At 40.6% G+C, this 20075-nt stretch overlaps 1 protein-coding gene across 4 annotated transcripts in view; it reads left to right on the top strand.

The window, feature by feature from the left end:
• The window catches only part of PPP6R3 (protein phosphatase 6, regulatory subunit 3), a 183351-nt gene that overhangs the window by 153404 nt on the left and 9872 nt on the right, over positions 1-20075 (top strand). For 3 of the 4 annotated variants that reach the window (XM_012665606.1, XM_012665607.1, XM_012665609.1), the window contains 7 exons: positions 2940-3037; positions 4800-4854; positions 5707-5837; positions 11496-11617; positions 15042-15195; positions 16765-16871; positions 18085-18235. In XM_012665606.1, the coding sequence (XP_012521060.1) occupies positions 2940-3037; positions 4800-4854; positions 5707-5837; positions 11496-11617; positions 15042-15195; positions 16765-16871; positions 18085-18235 (818 nt within the window). The remainder of the gene's footprint in view (positions 1-2939; positions 3038-4799; positions 4855-5706; positions 5838-11495; positions 11618-15041; positions 15196-16764; positions 16872-18084; positions 18236-20075) is intronic. The other variant, XM_012665608.1, reaches the window with a different exon arrangement.

Below are 20075 nucleotides of genomic sequence, written 5' to 3'. Positions count from 1 at the left end.
GGCAGGTTATTTAACAAGGTAACCAAACCTTGTCGCCAGTGGGGCCTATACTCGGGGTGGGGAATTCCTCACAACTGCCCATTTTGTTCTGCCTCTAGCCTTTTCTGGCTCCTAAAGTCTAGTGTTTGACTCCTCGTCCCTCTGATTCTGCCCAGTAGAGGTGTGGAGGGTGAGGCACTCTTCCCCTGTGCGATGTCTGGAGAATTCAGGGTGACTGTCGCAGATGGGCTCTAAAGTACTGATCTGATCACCTCCCATCACCCCACATCACATACGGGCTTGTTGATAGGCAGTCAGGCAAATTTAGTTAACTAGTAGTTTCTGTTGCCTGGGTGGCGTTACTGTTAAGAGATTTGCTTAATAAAGTGGTTGTCCCACTTTTCAGTGACTTGAACAGTCTCTGACTTGGGCCAGGGTGACAGTGCTGGCAAGTGTCCTTTTTAAATTAATTACACAGCCATGTGGTGTTTTCCAGATTGGATTTCTCAGAGTTCAAAGCACTTTTTATATACCTTTAAATAGAATATAGTAATAGTCTTCATGGATGTGGGTTTGTAAGCTTTAATAGCTTTATTTGTAAAAATTAGATTTGAAACATGAAGTTCTTTGCTAGTTTATGTCTTTCTAGAAGCTGTAATAGACTCAGAACTGAAGAGGACTACAGTTGATAATTTTTCTTTGCATTATTGCATGGAAATTACTAGTGTCTGCCAGTTTCTATATCTGTCTTTAGATGAGTGGATAAAGAGAATGAACACAAATATTTGTGTGTATATATGTATGTATGTCTGCATATGTATATCTATATGTACATATATGTATATATTTATGATATTTTTCATATTTGCATTGTTTTTGAAGCATTTAAAATATAAAAACACTTTTGGGACTATTTCTTCCCAAAAGAATCATAGTGTGTTCTCTAGAGGTGTGAAAATTTTGAGGGAGCCAGGCATGGTGGTGCATGCCTGTAGTCATAGCTCTCAGGAGGCTGAGACAGGAGGATTGCTTGAGCCCAGCAGTTCAGGTCCAGCCTGAGCAACATAGTGAGACTCTGTTTCTAAAAAACTAAAAATAAAAATTTGAAGGAAAAAAAGAAAACAATTGGGAAGGACCTTCTTCCTTGCATGACCAAATTTCTAGTCTGTAGGTGAACTCAGAGCCTGGCTTATGCTGTTTGCTCAGCAGAATAACTTAATGGTTCTTCACCACGTCTTTGAGGTTCCAGGCATCCATTTTGCCTCATAAAAGAGAAAGCTACGGTTCAGAGGAGTTGGTTTCTTTCATTTTGATTTAATGACTCTGAATGCTGCCTGTTGTATTTTCCATTCACATATCCAAAACTCAGCCCCGTGTCCCAGGACTTGTCCCCCTACTCCTTTGGTTTCAACCAGATTCCCACGACTCAGCCTTGGTTGCACTCCATGCCTTACCAAGTGCGGTCCTGTGAAGCTTCCTGTGCAGTGATATCATGAGTGACTGTTCCATAGCCAGCCGCACACTGGCCGCATGCCCCATGTGCTCATGTAATACCATCTCTGTGGGCAAGAAAAGGGACAGCATGGAAGTGGAAATGAGCAGAAGGGCATGGGTATGCCATTGTCTTGCATGAGAGAAAAGGGAAGTTTTGGGTTCTCTGTTTCTAGACAAGCTAGTTACAGCTTTTTTCAGACCTAAGCAATAGATACCTTCCAAAGCCAAATATAAGGTTTGTTTTTTAATGATCTGCAATTTAGATTATCCATGCCATAATTCCCTGCTACCAGAATGAGTAATCAGGAATTAATGGTAGAGGCATTTCTGCATTGTACGTCTGCAGGGTGGAATCTGCACTCTGCTCAGATGTGAAACCAAGGAGAAGTCGGTTTAACTCAGTCATAGCTGTCCCCTTCCCAGCAAGTGGCCGCTGGAGTGGTGCCACTGCCCCACCCATCATGGGCTCACCCAGGGAAGCAGCCAGACCGTCTGTGCACAGCTCTGGCCACAAGGCGGCACTTATTTGGTTATTCGGTCTCTGTATTTTATGTTTAGGTTAAAATGAGGAGGTGGCACTTGGTCATTCTTACATATTCTTTACTCTTTCTGATTAATATATGAGCATTCACTTGCTGATTTCACTTGCTTCCTTGGGCCTGCTTGTTTTAAATTAGAGTATTAATATTTTCCTGGAGTCCATTATAACATTCCCCCATTTTTCAACTAAGAAAACCCAGCTGAGCCTGGTGCTTTCTAGATGCAGTATAAGGAAACCAAACTGGCTCCACCATGGGTCTTCTAGTATTACATACTTTTCACAGTGATTTCAGATAAGTGTTTAAACTTTCTGCCCTCTCCTTAAGGTAGGTAGGATAGAAGTGACTTCTGTATTATACTCTTCTCAGCCTCTAAGACTTAAATCTCTTTTTGAGAAAATGAAATGTCCCTGAACGTTTTGTTTGTAGGGTCATAATTGTGTTGATCAGTCATTTTTCCTTTGGTGCTATTTTGCTGTGGTGGATTGCGGGTGAGGAGGTGGCAAGGAGGGTGGGTGGGTGGGTGGTTCCCACTTGTTGGATCTAAGGATAAAGTTGGTTGTGTGCAGAGGTAACTGACATACCTCATAATTTCAGACTGTTACATGTCACTTGATTACTTCTTCGAACTAGGCTTAACCCAAACCTCTCCCTAAAGATTTTAATTCACAATGGAAGACAGAGTGGTCACTTAATGTTTCTTGCAGTGACGTGTGCATTATAATGATTTGTGGACCAAATTTTAAATGTTTCTTTTTTTGGCAAATTGTGTCTGAAATTATTTGATTTTTTTTTTAGAAAAACACACCAACTTTTAAAGCCCTATGGCTATATAAATAAGATGATTTCTGGAATACAAATGGGCAAATAGTATGTAGAATGTCATTAGAATCATTATATCACTGTCACTGGTCCTGGGGTTGCCAGGCCTTTTCTGATTATCAGATGCAACAAATGACGTCCAATTTTATTGACCAGTTTGGCTTCAACGATGAGAAGTTTGCAGATCAAGATGACATTGGCAAGTGAGTATGTTTCCCCCTTTCTGTAACTGTCTCGTGCACTCCTGCTCTTTCTGAGACATTTTTGTAATTTTGCTGGATTCTTACTCTTTAGTATTCATGATTTGGGAGACACCTGCCCTCCATGGTGGTCCTTTAGTTCTAGCATTTCCATCCCGGAGACTGGATAATTAGGACATAAAACATCACTGCCAGGAAAGAAGCATTCACCATTAGGCCTGACCTCTTTCACAGAGATCTGTTGTCATTAGATTACACTTGTAGGAATTCAAATAGTTGTTCTGAATTCTAGGCCTTAATGTTAAATACTGTTGTCTAAAGTGATTAATCCCTATGTTAACTGGCTCGAGGCACATTCATTAAGAGAAAGTGCGTGGGGCATTACATTATAGCAGATGACCAGGTTGGCAGGAGTAGCTCTGTCCTACATGTACTCTCTTCTCTAGGCGACTCATAGGGTAGATTGGAGCTTTTTCCAGGGGCCAGACAGTTGAACCACTCATGCTGCATTCAGGATGAGAAGCATAGAAATGAGAATTGGTGATACTGCATGGGATTAATGAACAGAAAATGTACAGGTGATTCACAGAAATGAAAACAAATGGTCTAGCATCTGGCCTTGGGAAAGAAGAGATATTTATAAACAAAATATTTTTGAGATGAGTATTATAGCTCATTGAGAACAGAGTTTAAGAAAAAAATTAAGGCAGCTGGTATTTGAGTATTAGATGATTACTCACAGGAGACCTCCTGATTATGCCTGGGGACACCCAGTATCTGCTGTGGTGCCTTGGAAGCATTAAATTCTTGATCATTTGTTGAACAATGGCCAGTGGAGGCTATTGTTTCTCACAAATTGCAGTTTACAGTATATGAGAAGCTAAAATATTTGTATAGCATGCCCCTAATTGTGCCATAAACACGCCATATTGGCACCGTGGAATGGAGGCTCCACTGTAAATAGCAGTAGTTGAAGGCTGTCAGTTGTCTTAAGAATTGGCTCATTTAAATTCAGAAAGAGCATGAACACAAGGCGTTCGTGTCTATATCCCAGGGGCAATCTGCTTGGGAGTGGTTGCACTACCTCACGTCAGACCCTGCAGGTCCGCACTTGGCAACTCAGCATTTATCTGTCTGGACTCTTACTTAATGTTACTAGTTAGAAATCCATAATCTCTTTAAATTTTGTGTTGGGAGCTTGGAATAACGATTGAGTAGAACAAATCTTTTAAGAATTATAAGATGGCCCCACCTACTCAGAATTATGTTTAGTAGGCTATTTTATTCCCTACTTTTTTTTCTAGTTTGTGCCTTGTTATAGCATAAGATTTCAGGGATGTCTATCTATTTTGTGTATGAATTTGGCTATCCCTGGAGAAACCTCAGTGTCTGACAGCTTTTATGTATTTTTTCATGTTTTGACTTGGTTCTTTGCAAATAACCTTTTTCTTGGTTATATTAGTATGGCTTATGGAACCGTGGTTGTTACCATGTATGTTAAAAATATTTTATAGGAAGGAGGGCTTTGAGGGTCTCTCAAAGGGTTATGTCTCCAAAGGCTTCTATCCCAATCCTCCCATTCTTTATAAATTCCTTAATACCATGGAGGTGATATCATTTAACACAAAATGGATGTTTTTGTTTGCTTTTTACTTATGGAAATTTTTAATGATAGTGTAAATATTAAATTTGGAAAATTTCATGAATGCTGTTTCTGTGAGCTGACAGGTAATTAATGATTCCTACACTTATATTTTGTTCACAGTGTTTCTTTTGATCGGGTGTCAGACATCAACTTTACTCTCAATACAAACGAAAGTGTAAGTATAAGTGTTGCCTGTCATGAGCAGCATGGCACATGAGAGATGGACAAGTGGGAATTGGGTTCTGTTGGAGCCCATGTCTGGATGCCATGTGCACTGGGACCCCTGTGCTCTATGAGCCCTGATCCTACATTGGTGTTATACCCTTCACCCACTCCCATTACCTGCCTGGCACCTGTGAGCATGTGATTTTGCAGCACTGGTTTAAGATGTAACAGCTAATAAAACCAGGGTCACTTGTGATTGCAGTATAGACATTTGGCCTCAGAGAGAAGGCTGTAGTTTGATGCCAGCCTGCTTCCTTTTACTCCTCCTTTGTGTCCCGGTAGAGAAACTTAGGCTGGATCAGGGCAAGCCTCTCACTCCCAGACAGTTCTCCGGAAACACTAAGATAGATGCATCATTTGAATGAGCACAGTTTTGGTTTTATGTTAACTAGCATGAGAGACCACTGGTTTATTTGCTTATGTGATAAGGTAGAAACTGCTGATGTGAGCCATTGAAGTGCATTGCTGCTTAGCTGGTCTGTGATCCTTGTTAGGACGGATCTGGTACTGTGTCTCCAGAGCAGGGGAAGGAGGCTCTTGGGATTAGAATGGGGCTTTGACTAGATGAAAGTGAGTCGATGAGAGGGGTATGGTCTAGGCTGCTTGTTTCTAGTTTTGAACCCACTCTTTTTAGGGGAGCTTCTTGTTACCTACACAGAAGTTAACATCAGATATGTACATTTTAGTTTGATGTGTGATAGGCATTGTTTTTGAAAGTAAATGGAAAAATGCAATTTATAATACTTTTGAGGAAAAAAACTTGATTTTAAATTTGTTCTTTTTCTCTCTTGTTTTTATATAGGGAAATATTGCCTTGTTTGAAGCATGTTGTAAGGAAAGAATACAGCAGTTTGATGATGGTGGTTCTGATGAGGAAGATATCTGGGAGGAGAAGCACATTGCATTTACACCGGAATCCCAAAGACGATCCAGGTGAAAGATAGTTTGTTACAGTTGTAATTATAGCCAAGCCATGAGGCACATTATTATCATGAGATGTCATTGCATAATCACCTAGCACACATATTTAACCCAGAGACCAGTGCTTTTTTCATGATCAGAAACGCCCTTGTTAAGTGACATGAGTTGGTCAAAGTGATTTGCTTGAAAATTGATCTGCTTGAAAATGCTGCGTGTTTAGACATAGTTCCTGGAGTGTTGTAACCCAGCATCTTCTGAATGGGAAAGATGCCGACAAATGTAGTCACATAGCGCCTTTGACTAAAGGAGTGTTCCCTCACCAGTAATGACAGCAGCCTAGTTAGGTATTGTTTCTTACAAAAATTTCTCAAAGGAGGAAGAAAGGGAAAAATTGTTTCTAGAAGTTAATCTATCTTGGAAAGACAGGATCATGTCAGTTGATATATCTGGGTCCACTCTTTTTTTTTTTTTTTTTTTAAACAGGAACCTAAATAAATTATGCTTTGTACACAGTTCTAGTTATATGAGTATTCATTATCAGCATCTTTATAATTAGGAGAGAGGGATATTTGAATAGTGGCTGAACTTTCATTTTTATTTCTTTTGTTTTTAATAAGTAATATTTTTACATGGCATAAAATTCATGGGAAACAAAAGGATATACAGCGAAAAGTAACACTCTCTCCTGCCCTGTCTCCCAGCCACCCAGTTCTTGCTGGACCGTCCATCCCCATCACCCATTCCCTGCATGTGCCGGCAGCTATGGTGTACCTCTTAGGAGTACTCATAGCTACAGGTTGCAGAAGACTCAACAGTGGCTTAAGCAAGTAAAGGTGTATCTGTTTCACAATCTAGAGCTGATAAGGGAGTTCAGTAAGATCATTATACCTAGCCTCTTTCCTTTATTCCCACTCTGTCGTCTTCTGCATGTCGGTTTGTCTCCTTATGACCACAAGACAGCTGCTGCAACTCCAAGGCCAGATAGCAAGAGACAGATAGCTCCGTAGTGGGGTTTTTTGGGTTTGGGTTTTTTTTATTATTATTAAAAAGTCCCAATCAAACTTGTTTGTCATCATTTACTGTGAGATTTTGGTCCTTATGTTCAGTATATGGCACCTGATACCTAGAGGGAACACAGGATGAGGAGAGAAGGTAGTTTTTTGTTATTTAACAACTCTGCAGAGGTGTAATTGACATATAATAAACTGCACTTATTTAAATCGTGTGTTTCAACATGTATATACCTTCATGAAACCATCATCCAATCAAGATCATGAACTTAGTTCCATCACCCTGAAAAGTTTTCTCAGGCTCTTTTGTTATATCCTCTCCCTGCCGACCCCCCTCCCCCACTAGCTGCTTTCTATTCCTTTAGATTAGTTTGCATTTTGTAGAGTTGTATATAAATGAAATCAATACATTATATACTCTGTCTAGCTTCTTTCACTCAACGTAATGTTGCCTAACATATCAATAGTTCATTCCCTTTTTTGGCTGAGTATTATTCCATTAAATGGACATACTGTAATTCGCTTATTCATTTTCCTTTTGATAGACATTTTGGGGCTATAACATCACTTGAAGATAGACTATGATAAGTTAAAGGTGTATACTACAAACCCTGAAGCAGTCACTAAAATAACAAGGCAAGGGGTTATTGTTAATAAATCAACAAAGGAAATAGAATCAGATCATAAAAAAGAAAATCCGAAAGGCAGGAAAAGGACAAAGGGCATCTGAGACAAGTAAAACTAAGGCCAAGATGATAGAATTAATCCTAAATCACTGTGTTGGATAAGTGATCCAGACACCCTGATTAAAAGGCTGAGATTGTCAGATTGGATAAAAAACAAGGCTAACTATATGCTATAAGAAATAATTTAAATATAAAGACACAAACAGGTTAAGAGGAGAAAGATGTATGTCAACGCTCATAAAAAGAAAAGCTAGAAAGAAGGTCTGTATTAATCTCAAAGTAGATTTTAAAGGAAAGGAAAAAAGAAAGTCATATATTGATGAAGGAGTCAATTCATTAAGAGAACATAACAATTCTAAATGTCTGCATACCTAATTATAGAGCATCCGCATACACAGAGCCAAAACTGACAGGGCTGTGCAGAGAAATAGGCAAATCTACTATTATAGGCAGATATTTCAACCCCCCCTCAGTAATTGATGAAACAATAGGTAGAAATCAGTAAGGATATAGAACACTTGAACAGTGCTGTCAGTTTGTCCCACTTGCACATTTATAAAGCACTCCCCCCAACAATAGCAAAATACATGTTCTTTTCAAATGTATGAAATATTTACCAAGATAGACCATGTTTAGGCCATAAAGCAAGTCTTAATAGATTAATTCCAAAGGGTGCAAGTCATTTTCTGACCAAAATGCAGTACAGTTAGAAATCAATAACAGAAAGATCTCTGGGAAGCCCCCAAATATTTAGAAGCTAAATAACACATAGGTCAAAGGGGAAGAAATTCCACAGTATTTTGAATTTTAAGAAAATGAAAATGCAATGTGTCAATTTGGGGGACGCAGCTAAAACAGTACTTAAAGAATTATTTTTAGCACTAACCAGCTATATTAGAAAAGAAGAAACAAATCAATAACCTCAGCTTCTACATTAAGAAACTAGAAAAGGGGAGCAAATTAAATCCAAACAAGCTGAAATAAAGGATAATTAAGATTAGAATGGACATGTATGAAATGCAAAACAGAAAAACAATAGAGAAAATTGGTGAAACTACAAGTTGTTCTTTGAGAAGATTGATAAAATTGATAAACCTCTAGTCAGAGTGATGAGAAAAAAAGATGTAAATTACCGTATCAGTTGTGAAAGAAGTGACATCACTAGATTCTACAGATACTAGAAAGATTAAACAGATAAGGGAATACTGTGAAGAACTCTGTGCCAATAAATCTGACAACTTAGATGGTCTTTGAAAGACACAAAACCAAAACTCAAAAAAAGACCCAAGTAGTCCTGTATCTATTAAAGAAGTTGAATGTTTTAGTTTAAAACTTCCATCAAAAAGTAAAAACTCCAGGCCCAGATGGCTTCACTGATGCATTTTACCAGACATTTCAGGAAGAAATTATACCAGTTCTATACAAATGCTTCCAGAAAATTGAAAAGGAAAGAGAATTACTTGTCTAATTCTATGAGGCCTCACCAGTGTAGCTTGATCCCAAAATCTGACCCAAGAAAAATAAAACTAGCTAATTGTGTCCATAAGCATAAATGCAGAAACTCCTTTAAAAGTTTAAGCAAATCAAATACAATGGTAATATGTCATGACTAAGTGAGATTTATTCCAGGAATACAGAATTGCTTGAACATTTGAAAATCAATCATTGAGCATGTAACCAAATCCAACATCCATTCCCGATAAAAACTCAGTAAACGAGGCCAGGCGCGGTGGCTCACGGCTGTAATCCTAGCTCTCTGGGAGGCCGAGGTGGGCGGATTGTTTGAGCTCAGGAGTTCGAAACTAGCCTGAGTAAGAGCGAGACCCCGTCTCTACTAAAAGTAGAAAGAAATTAATCGGACAACTAAAAATATATAGAAAAAATTAGCCGGGCATGGTGGCACATGCCTGTAGTCCCAGCTACTCGGGAGGCTGAGGCAGTAGGATCCCTTGAGCCCAGGAGTTTGAGGTTGCTGTGAGCTAGACTGACGCCACGGCACTCACTCTAGCCCGGGCAACACAGTGAGACTCTGTCTCAAAAAAAAAAAAAAAAAAAACTCAGTAAACTAGAAATAAAACGGAATTTCATCCGCCGGATTAAAGCACGTACAAAAAACTTAGAGGTCAGCATCAGACGTAGTGCTAAAAGACCGAAAGCTTCCCCCTAAGGTCAGGAACAAGACCTGAACGAGATGTCAGCTGACATCACTTGTTTTCAGTATTGCACTGGAGGTCTGGCCAGGGCAATAAGTCAAAAAAAAGAAATGGCAGACATCTTGATTGTAGGAGAAAAGTAAAACGATCTTTATTCACAGACAGCATGACCATTGATGTGGAAAATTTGCTGGATTCTACAACAATGCTACTAGTACAATTAAAATGACGTTAGCAAGGTTGCATGAAATAAGAGCAATATAATTGTATTTCTACATGATGGCAGCAAACAGTTGGAATCGAAATTACTAAACAATAGTATTCATAGTAGCATCAAAAATATTAAGTATATAGGGATAAATCTGACAAAAGATACATAAGACCTGTATGCTAAAAACTATAAAACATAGCTGGAGAAAAATTAAAGACAACTTGATAAATGTTTATAAGTAGGAAGACTTAATATTATTAAGATGCCAGTTCTCCCCAGATTGATCTTATAGATTCAACACAATCTCAAGCAAAATCCTAAAAGGATTTTTTTGTAACTATTCATAAGCGGATTCTTAAATTGATATGGAAACACAAAGGACTTAGAATAGCCAAAACTACTTTCACAGAAAACAACAAAATTGAAAGACTAACACTACCTGATTTCAAAATACAGTGCTTAAGACAGTGCAGTATTGGCACAAAGATAGGGCACAGATCAGTGGGACAGAATAGAGAGCCCATAAATAGGCTGACACAGACTTGATAGAGGTGCAAAGACAATTCAGTGGAGAAAGATAGTCTTTTTAGCAAATGGTGCTGGGCCTGGTGCGGTAGCTCACACCTGTAATCCTAGCACTCTGGGAGGCCAAGATGGGAGGATTGCTTGAACTCAGGAGTTTGAGACCAGCCTGAGCAAGAATGAGATCCCCATCTCTGCTAAAAATAGAAAAATTAGCTGTGTGTCGTGGTGAGCACCTGTAGTCCCAGCTACTCAGGAGGCTGAGGCAGAAGGATTGCTTGAGCCCAGGAGTTTGAGGTTGCTGTGAGCTAGGCTAACACCATGGCACTCTAGCCTGGGCAAAAGAGTAAGACTCTGTCTCAAAAAAAAAAAAAAAAAATGGTGCTGGAACAATTGGAAAAAAAAAAAAAAAAAAAATGGTGCTGGAACAATTGGACATCTATATTCAAAAAAATGTATTTCATACCTCTTACCTTTTAAATATATTGATTCAAAATGTTATATTACAGCTAATTGTGAACATTTCTTGGATATATCACCAAAGGTACAATACCTAAAAGCAAAATTGTAATAAGTTGAAGCTTCATCAAAATTTAAAACTTCCATTCTTCAAAAGACACTATTAAAATGAAAGGACAGACCGTGCACTGAGAGAAAATATTTACAAATCATATGTCTGATAAAAAAAGACTTCTATGTAGAGTTAAGAAATCTCTACTCAATTTACAAAAGACCGCCCAATTTTTAAAGTGCACTAAACATGTGAAAAGACACTTGAAGATACAGGATGCCAAATAAGCATATGAAAATATGCTCGACATCCTTGATCGTTAGGAAAATGCAAATTAACGCCACAATGAGATATTACCACAGACCTGCTAGAGGCGGTGTTTTAGATTGTCTTCTCCGCCTTTCAGCGAAGTACAAGCGTAGAGCAGTTGATGGCTGAGCGTGAGGCAAGTGGCACTCAGGAGGACAGGGTCCAGTTAAAACACTAATGGTTTTTTGTTGTTGGATGGCCTTTAGAATTTTCTGGGTGTAGCTGATAAGCAGCATTAAATACTTTGGTCCCTTTTCTTTGTTCTTAGCTCGGGGAGCACAGACAGTGAGGAAAGCACAGACTCTGAAGAAGAAGATGGAGCAAAGCAAGACTTGTTTGAGTCCAGCAGTGCCAACGCGGAAGATAAGATGGAGGTGGACTTGAATGAACGTAAGTTACCTCATTCTTCCATGTTAGTTGCTGCGTGTTGGAATTAGACACTTCAAAAAATCGGTAAAAGAGTAGTCTGAAGCATCTGAGATGGCTTCTGAAGGAATGGTTAAGCTTTAGAGGTTTAAGTTTCAAAGACTGGGCTTGGGAAAGGAGCAAGTTATGCCTTTGATGATAAGGCGTCCCTTTATGATATGCAAATCACGTGTGTGAGGCTGGCTAGAGGACATAGCACACTGGCAGGCCAGTCTTACGGCTGCAGAGACCGTATGCTGTAGCAGAAGGGGAAAGACCACGGATTGTGTAAAGACGAGGAAATAATTGCGGTTTTGAGAGTCACGAATGGAATAAACCAGAGGGAAAGCTTTAGCTTTAATGGTTTTAAATGGTTTTAAAATGTGTTCCTCATAGTTTATTTATAAAAATTATAGCCCCGAAACTTGTCTCCCTAAGTGCTGGTATGTGCCCTGCTACTTGCTAAGAAGACAAGTTAGTTGGCCTTTTAAAAATACTGTTAACTTACAGAAGTTCAGAAAAATGTTCATGTGAAAGAGCCATATGGGTTGATAGGGGGCTTTCTCCAAGCTTGACCAGTTCCTGTCCTCCAGGAAGGGCTTTATGTAGCTGGCCCTAGAGGCCGAAACCCAGCTGTGGGTGAAACTCGTGGTAACCTCAGAGCTGGGTGGGACTTGCACAGCCATCCAGCAGCTGCCGTGTTACAGATGAGGAGTCTGGGAGCCAGCGAGGAAACAAGAGTTACCTTCTATTTGCTGCCTCCGTTTCCAGCTCAAGCTCTTCAGGAGGAGGAAGTAGACTTTTCTCTCAGTAATTCATTTCAAATCAACATGCTTTTATCAAGTTCCTACTGTATGCCAAGCGTGGGCTTGTAACTGTGAACAAGTCACAGGCTCTGCCTCCAGGGCTTGGCGTCTGCTGGGGAAATAGATCAGTGCAGGGGGATGGGGAGGAGAGCTGGAAGACTGGAGGAGGGGAGCCCAGCCCCACCAGGCACCTGTACACCCAGAGGTGTGAGGCTTAAGGACAAGCAGGGATTAGTCAGTTTGAAAGAGAAAACAACCAATAGGAAGGCACAACAAGGCTGCTTAATGTGGCTCGATGATGAGAAGACCAGAGGCTAGATCCAGAATTGTCTTCTGAAAGTTCTGGGGAACCCCTGGGGATTTGGCTAAGAATAACGTTATTGGATCTGTTATAAGACATCACTCATGACAACAGTGTAAAACTGGGCTAGAAAACACATGCTGGAGACAGGAAAACCATTAAGACATTATTACACTTAAGAAATAATGAGGGCTGAGAGGACAGGCAGTGGGGAGACACGAGATGCCCTGATCTTTAGACTTCGGAATCTGTGAGGTTTTCTATTTTGAGTTGTACAGTCCAGTAGCATTAAGTATAATCATATTGTTGTGTAACAAAGCTTTAGGACTTTTTCATCTCCCCAAACTGAAACTCTGTACCCAATTGAATAGTTCCCCATTTCCCCCTCCCCAGCCCCCTAGCAACCCCCCATTCTACTTTGTTTCTATAGATTTGACTACTCTAGGGACCTCATATAAATGGAATCATACAGTGTTTGTCTTTATTAACCGGCTCATTTCACTTAACATGCTGTCCCCACGGTTCATCCTTGTGGCGTATACAGGATTTCCTTCTTTTTAAAGGCTCAATGATATTCTGGAATCTATGGTTCTTGGAGCGGGCTGGGTGTGGATAGGTGACTTGGACGGAAGCCATGAACTGGGCATGACTTACTGCACGCGCTCTTATTGCTGCTCCGACTCGAGGACTGGGTGGAGGAAGGACAAGGAGGGTGAGCACCCCAGGTGCATTCACGTCTACCCTGCCTCCCGGGCGCCGCACTGCAGGGCACCAGCCCTCCTGCTTCTCTGTTCCTTTGGCTTCTTTTGGGTCATCACATCTCTGGAGTCACAAGGTGTTGAGTGTGGGGAGGATTCTCTGCCAGGCCTGCAGGGCTGCCCCAGAGAGCTTCTGCCACCCCACCAGTCTATGTGGCTTCTTTTGGAGGTTCTGTGGACTATTCAGAACAGTTTCTAATGTCATACTGACTCTGGGGAGCTAAGCTGAGAAAGAATATCCCAGAGTGATAACAACAGAAAAGTCATTTTTGTGTTGGCCTAATTTAGTTATAAGTGGAACTGATTCAGATGGAATGATTCCAGAGCTTTGCACATGGTGGACTGGCAAAAACATCTATCAGGTTGACTTTTCTGAGATTTCGGGTGAGATTACCAAGCATTCTTGGTATCAGTGGAGTCCTGCCACACTCACACAGATGGACGGGCAAAGCTAATTAAGTGCCTGTTATGTACAGGCCCTCATTTAATCCTCACTAAGTAGATAGATAGTCCTTATATGAACTGAACAAATGAGGAAGGAACACGGGGAGAAATTAACTTGTTGAAAGTCATAGCAAGGTCTGTCTTTAAAACCGGAACATTTCTATTCTGCGCAGGTCCTTCTGTCGCTGGTGTCTAGTGTAAGCCCCTAAATGGCTAGCAGGTTCCCTAGCATTCCTTCTTTACAGCCTAGAGGTTCCTAATTGTGATAGAAAACGTCCCTGATAGAGTGCAGTGGCTCCTACACCCCCCTTGTCACCAGCAAGGATTGAGGATTCAGCACACTGTGAAGGAAAAGCATGGTGTGCAATTTGAGCAAATAAACCGAGACCTAGTTTCATCTGAAGGGACACGTCTCTTAGGAAGTGACATTTAAACAGAGACCTGCGGATTAAATCCAAACTTGGCCAGCGAGCAGCATAATAAGAAGGGGCCCACAGACAGTAGTAGCATGCCCAAGCAGGTTCTGCCTTTCCGACCTCTGAGGTATCTACAGGACTGAGGAAGCCCTCCTGGTATTGGTGTTGGATGTGCTGGATTGCAGGGAGGCCAGGGAATGTATGAAGTGCAGCCATATCTGGACTGGGAAGCATTAGGTTGTTTCTAGTTTATTGCAGTTGAATAATCAACATTTTTTTTAATAAACTTTATTTTGGAATAATTTAGATTAATAGAAAAGTTGCAAAGATAGTATAGTACACGTTCCTATATACCCTTCACCTTGCTTTCCCCAGTGTTAATATAGCCATGATATTTTGTCAAAAATAAGAAATTAACATTAACATAACCTTTTATATGTAGGTTTGTATCCTCATGTAATATTTCTATTTGAAAAAAATTGTTGGAAGTCAGAGGAAACACACAGTTCTGTAACGTGATACTGTCAGGTTGCCCTTTCCACTCCTACCATAGTACATTCCAATCCTCTTTTCCTCACAGTCCCAATCTTTTTTTTGTCACTGCTAATGTATTTTTGAAAAATACCTTATGTTACATTGAAGTACTGAGATATTCTCCAAATAAAATTTCTTCCCTCTTTTTAGCACCCAACTGGTCAGCCAACTTTGATGTCCCAATGGAGACAACCCATGGTGCTCCGCTGGACTCTGTGGGGTCTGACGTCTGGAGCACAGAGGAGCCAATGCCAACTAAGGAGACAGGCTGGGCTTCTTTTTCGGAGTTCACATCTTCCCTGAGGTGAGCAAACTTGTGCTGTCCCTAAAGCTTTCCCTAGGAGAACTGGAACTGTGAGTGTTTGCTGTTAACACATGTTCTTCACCTTAATTTACTTCCAGTTGAATGTAGTGCTTTAAATAAGATTAAAAATCAACATGGGGGTTGAGAACTGACACAGTCGTGTGTTACAAGAAAAACAATTACCGTCTTCCTTTCCTTTGGGATAAATTGGGAAAGGGAGCAGTTCTTGAACAAAGTAGCTTGGGAGGATGTGGTGCCAGGGCACTGGCAGGTTGCCGCAGCAGATGTTGGTCTCCGTGGGCTTCTCCCTGGGCTCTGGCTTCCCAGAGCGGTCAGGACAGGATCGAGGAGAACAGGAACAAGGTGAAGCCAAGGATTCCTGACAGGCACCTCTGTGTGGGGTGTTGCAGGAAAATGCAAAATGTATGTTGAATTCTATGGAAGTTCTATACGAACTTGTATTTCACTTGCAAATAAATTTATAGCACTAGTCCAGTGCTATAGATTAAAGTCTGTGGCAGGTACAGCTTGTCAGTCTTGCTGTTGGTATTCCCACTGACAGACACCTGTCATTTCACGAGTATTGTCAGCATTTGAGTGTTAAACTGTAGATTTCATGTCTCACCAGGCTTAGTTTGATTTGCTAATCTCTACCACCCTGTTTGAAATACCGTTGCTTTCCCTGTTGTAACAAACAATGTTTTAAAAAATCATTGGTAATACAGAAGATAGGAAGACACACTACAGTTACTGTGTTAGATAAACCAATGAGTAGGCTGAAACCTATGTTGCTTTATAGTAACTGTAACAGTAATGTTACACTATTATTCAGAGGTACAATTGAGATTTGTGAAAAATGTCTCTAAGATATTATGAGTTATTTAATCAGCCCTGCTTCAGTACAGGACAGTCATGGTGCTCTTGCTTTTTTCTCTTTATAATTGGAGGATGAGAGTCCTTGGTTACTTGAGAATGTCACTGAAGCAGCTTACTTCTCTTTACCCCTGTGTGTAGGCCTCAGGGTCTGTAGAGGGGTGTTGCCACATGGGAATGGGGATAAAACAGGAAGTAAGTTTTCTTCCTCATCCAACCTCCCTCCTCCCCACACTTCGTATTTGGTGTTTCTTATGTTTTCACAATTCCAACAACAAACATCGTTAAGAGGGCCAGTCCCTCCAGGCAGTGTGGCTCAAGGTAAGTCAGGATTTTTGTAAAACCAGTCAACCTGGTAGATCAGTGGATATTGTACACTGTATATCACTACTGTACAAGCCCTGGGAGCCTGGTGATTATGGTGGGGATAAGAGGTGGGGGCATTTTGAGCCTGTCTAGAATTCTCTATGAATTCTCTATGAAGTCCCTGCCTTATTGCCCACCCACACTCATCTGCTACTTCAGGCAGCTACTTGTGGTTAGATCTGTGTATTGTTGGAGTCTGTAACCCAGCTACTCTTACACAAGTGCTAATGTCTCCCAACAGAAACAGAAGTTACTTTGAAAGGCTTTTTGTGTATAATGGGGTAACTGACGGCTGTTCCCCACTGCTAACATCTGAATTTTTTCTGAAAGCACAAAAGATTCTTTAAGGAGTAATTCCCCAGTGGAAATGGAAACCAGCACTGAACCCATGGGCCCTCTGACTCCCGGTGTTACCGCGCTGGCCGCACAGCCAGAAGGTGAGTGCAGGGAGCACCTGGGTGCAGGGGGTTCGCATGGCAGTGTTGTCAAACCGGATCTGACTCGCAGGCTCAGGGGCTAACAGGAGCCAGGAAAATGAGATGATGGATCTGACAGCCACAGGGCAAGTTACCAGGCATAGCAATGTGCAGATAAGGAAACTGAGACCCAGAAAGGAAGAGAGCCTTAGCCTATGGTACCCAGGGTGAATAAAACCAGAACTAGATGTGTGCGTTCCAAGTCTGTGCTTAGTCGTCCCTTGCAGTTTGCTTTGCTAGGTACGTGGGTGTATCTGGGTTCACTTCAGGATATGGGACTGTGTATTTTCTCTTCACCGTTATGAGTAGATGAAATGGTCGCAGGTATCTATATAAAGTTCCAGTGGGTTGTCTTATTACTGCAAATGTTCACATATGTTCCTGGCATTGGCCCTGAACTGTTGGCAACCTGATGAGTAGGCTTTCAGCTGGTTGAGGGGGTGTGATGGGGCACTGGAAGTACGTGGGGGGCAAGGATAGTAAGGAGGGGACAAGAAGCAAGTTCTTGGAAAGAGAAATGAGGATACAGGTGGAGGACACAAAACCCATTCATAGTTTTTATATACATTTGATAGAGATTACCTCACTTTACCTCTCAGTTCTATAAGTAGGGTCACTTGTCCCCATTTTATGGATAAGGAAATTTAGGCACAGGTGAGTTCCTTGCCCAAGGGTTGTACCACTAGGAAGTCTGACCTCAGAGCACAAGCTTGTCACCAGTATACCGTGTGGCTTCCTGTTATAAAACAAAGAAACTGTCCACCAGGACACCACAGAAAGTAACTCCGAAAACAAAAACGAGTAAGGCACAAGTACGTGCAGGTAGAATATGAACTTGCCACCTCTGCCCTGTGCTGTGCATGGGGACAGTTGGGGGCAGGCACCTGTGGGGAGAAAGCTGGGTATGTCGGGGATGCTGGGTATGTCGGGGAAGGATATGGGGGACTTGCTGGTCCTCTTAGGAAGAAAACCCATGAAACGTCTCCTTAATGGGCTATTTTAAGAAGCCTGTGCCCATTAAGAATCTGGCCCAGGCACCAGCAGGCAAGCCATCTCACTCTTACTGGCTTCAAGCAGTAGATGTGACATTTGGTAGGTGGGTCTGCACAGAAGAGGGGCAGCAGTGCCTGTTTGGGTTTGATGTGTATGACCATGAGCTGTGTGCTCTCTTCAGGGCCAGGCAGTGTGGCCATGGAAGCCAGCTCTGACGGAGAGGAGGACGCGGAAAGTACAGACAAGGTAACTGAGACAGTGATGAATGGCGGCATGAAGGAAACGCTCAGCCTCACTGTAGATGCCAAGACAGAGACTGCGGTCTTCAAAAGGTAACCACGGGCCAGCTCCTACTGGCAGCTGCAGGTTGTTGGGAGGTTGGTGGGGGAGAAACCTCAAACATTAAAATTTTTGATTTGATACAAATGAGCATTCAGACATTAGCTTGGTGTCTTTCTAACATCTCCATTAAACACAATAAATCATGATGAAAAGATGGAGAGCTTAGGTCCCTAAGTACCTTTTTCCCATGTGTGTGTGTGTGTGCACGTTCAGAAGACTGTATTTTAGGTGTAGCATATTGACAGAATTATGAGAATTGACAGTTCTTTAGTCACAGTAGAAATTGACTTGTATAGTGCCTGTAGAGCACAACCCATTGAAATCAAAGGTTCCTTACGGTACAGATCATTGTCTCTGGACATAATGCAATCATTACAATTTAGTGGCAGAATGATAACTTTAAAAAAAACCCTTGTATTTGGAAATTAGCAACCTTACTTTTAAACTTACGGGTCAAAAAAGGAATCATAATAAAAATTTAAAACTTAAAACTGAGAGAATAGTAGAAAAACCTCCTATCAAAACTTAAGGACTGCAGCTAAGCCAGTGCTTGGAGCTTTAGTCCCCATCTTATGGAGACCCTTTCAGAGATCTTAAGAAAGAATGTGCCCCAACTCATTATGAAGTCATATAAAACAAAGAAAGCATGAAAAACTAATTATAGGCTAATTTCATGTATGGGCACATGTACTCAGAACTCTTAAGTTAAAAGCTAGCAAACCAAATCCAGCAAGGTTTTTTTAAGTCATGACCAAGAATGTGTCACATCAGCATGTCACACTGTGACACATCAATGTGTAACATGGTAAAAATTATTAAAGGTGATTCACAGATAAAATGAGAAAAGCATATGATAAAAATTAAAGCTGTTCATCATTTTTCAGTAGCCTAGAGGTAATAGAAAGTGGCTTCCTGAAACTGACAAGTATCTACAGAAAATCTCCAGCAGAATTTATTCTTAACCATGAAGCATTAGAAGTATTGCCTTTAAAGACAAGAACCAGACGGTAGGTCCTACAGAGTTACTGCTTCTCTTCAGCACTATGCTGGTGGTCTGAACAAATGCAACATTTAAAAAATTAAATAAAAGGCATAAAGATTTGAAAGAAAGAAATAAAATATTCATTGTTTATAGACTGATTTCCTACATAGAAAATTCCAGTTGAATCTGTAGATAAGTATTAGAATTAATAGAAAAGTTTAGCAAGTTTACTGGTTACATACAAAAATCACTCACATCCTATAAACCAATAGTGTTCTAGAGGTGCCTGTTTGTTTTTAATTAAAATGTTAAACCTTATCTGTAAAATAACTAGAAATATAGTCTTTATGGTAAAAGAATTTAAAACTTTATTGAAAGATAAAGACATAAATATAAATACTGACATCTGCCATGTTTATTAATGATAAGATTGGCATTTCTCAACAAGTTAATCTATGAAATTAATGAAATTTCTGTGAAAACCCCTGGAGAGATTTTCTTAGAAATTGAGAAGCTGATTGTGATATTCATAAAGAAAACTAAAAAGAACCAAGAATAGCCAAGCAAGAACATTTTGAAGAACAAGTTAGAGGCACCACCATTTTAGATATCAAGATCTATTATAATAGTAAAGCTGTTGAGACGACATGGCCTTAACAAAGAGAAGCCCCCTACTTCATGAACTCGATACATGTTACAATGACATTACAATTCCAAATGGGCTAACAATGATTATCCATTCTGGAGAAAAATAAAATTAGGTCTCTTGTCTCAGCATAAATATGAAAGGCATAACTGTACAACTTTTAGGAGACAACATAAGAGAATATCTTTACAATTTGGGAGTA

This window comes from Propithecus coquereli, unplaced genomic scaffold, assembly GCF_000956105.1.
Source record: "Propithecus coquereli isolate 6110/MARCELLA unplaced genomic scaffold, Pcoq_1.0 Scaffold120, whole genome shotgun sequence".
Taxonomy (NCBI): Eukaryota; Metazoa; Chordata; class Mammalia; order Primates; family Indriidae; genus Propithecus; species Propithecus coquereli.
This window is presented reverse-complemented; position numbering and strand designations above follow the sequence as displayed.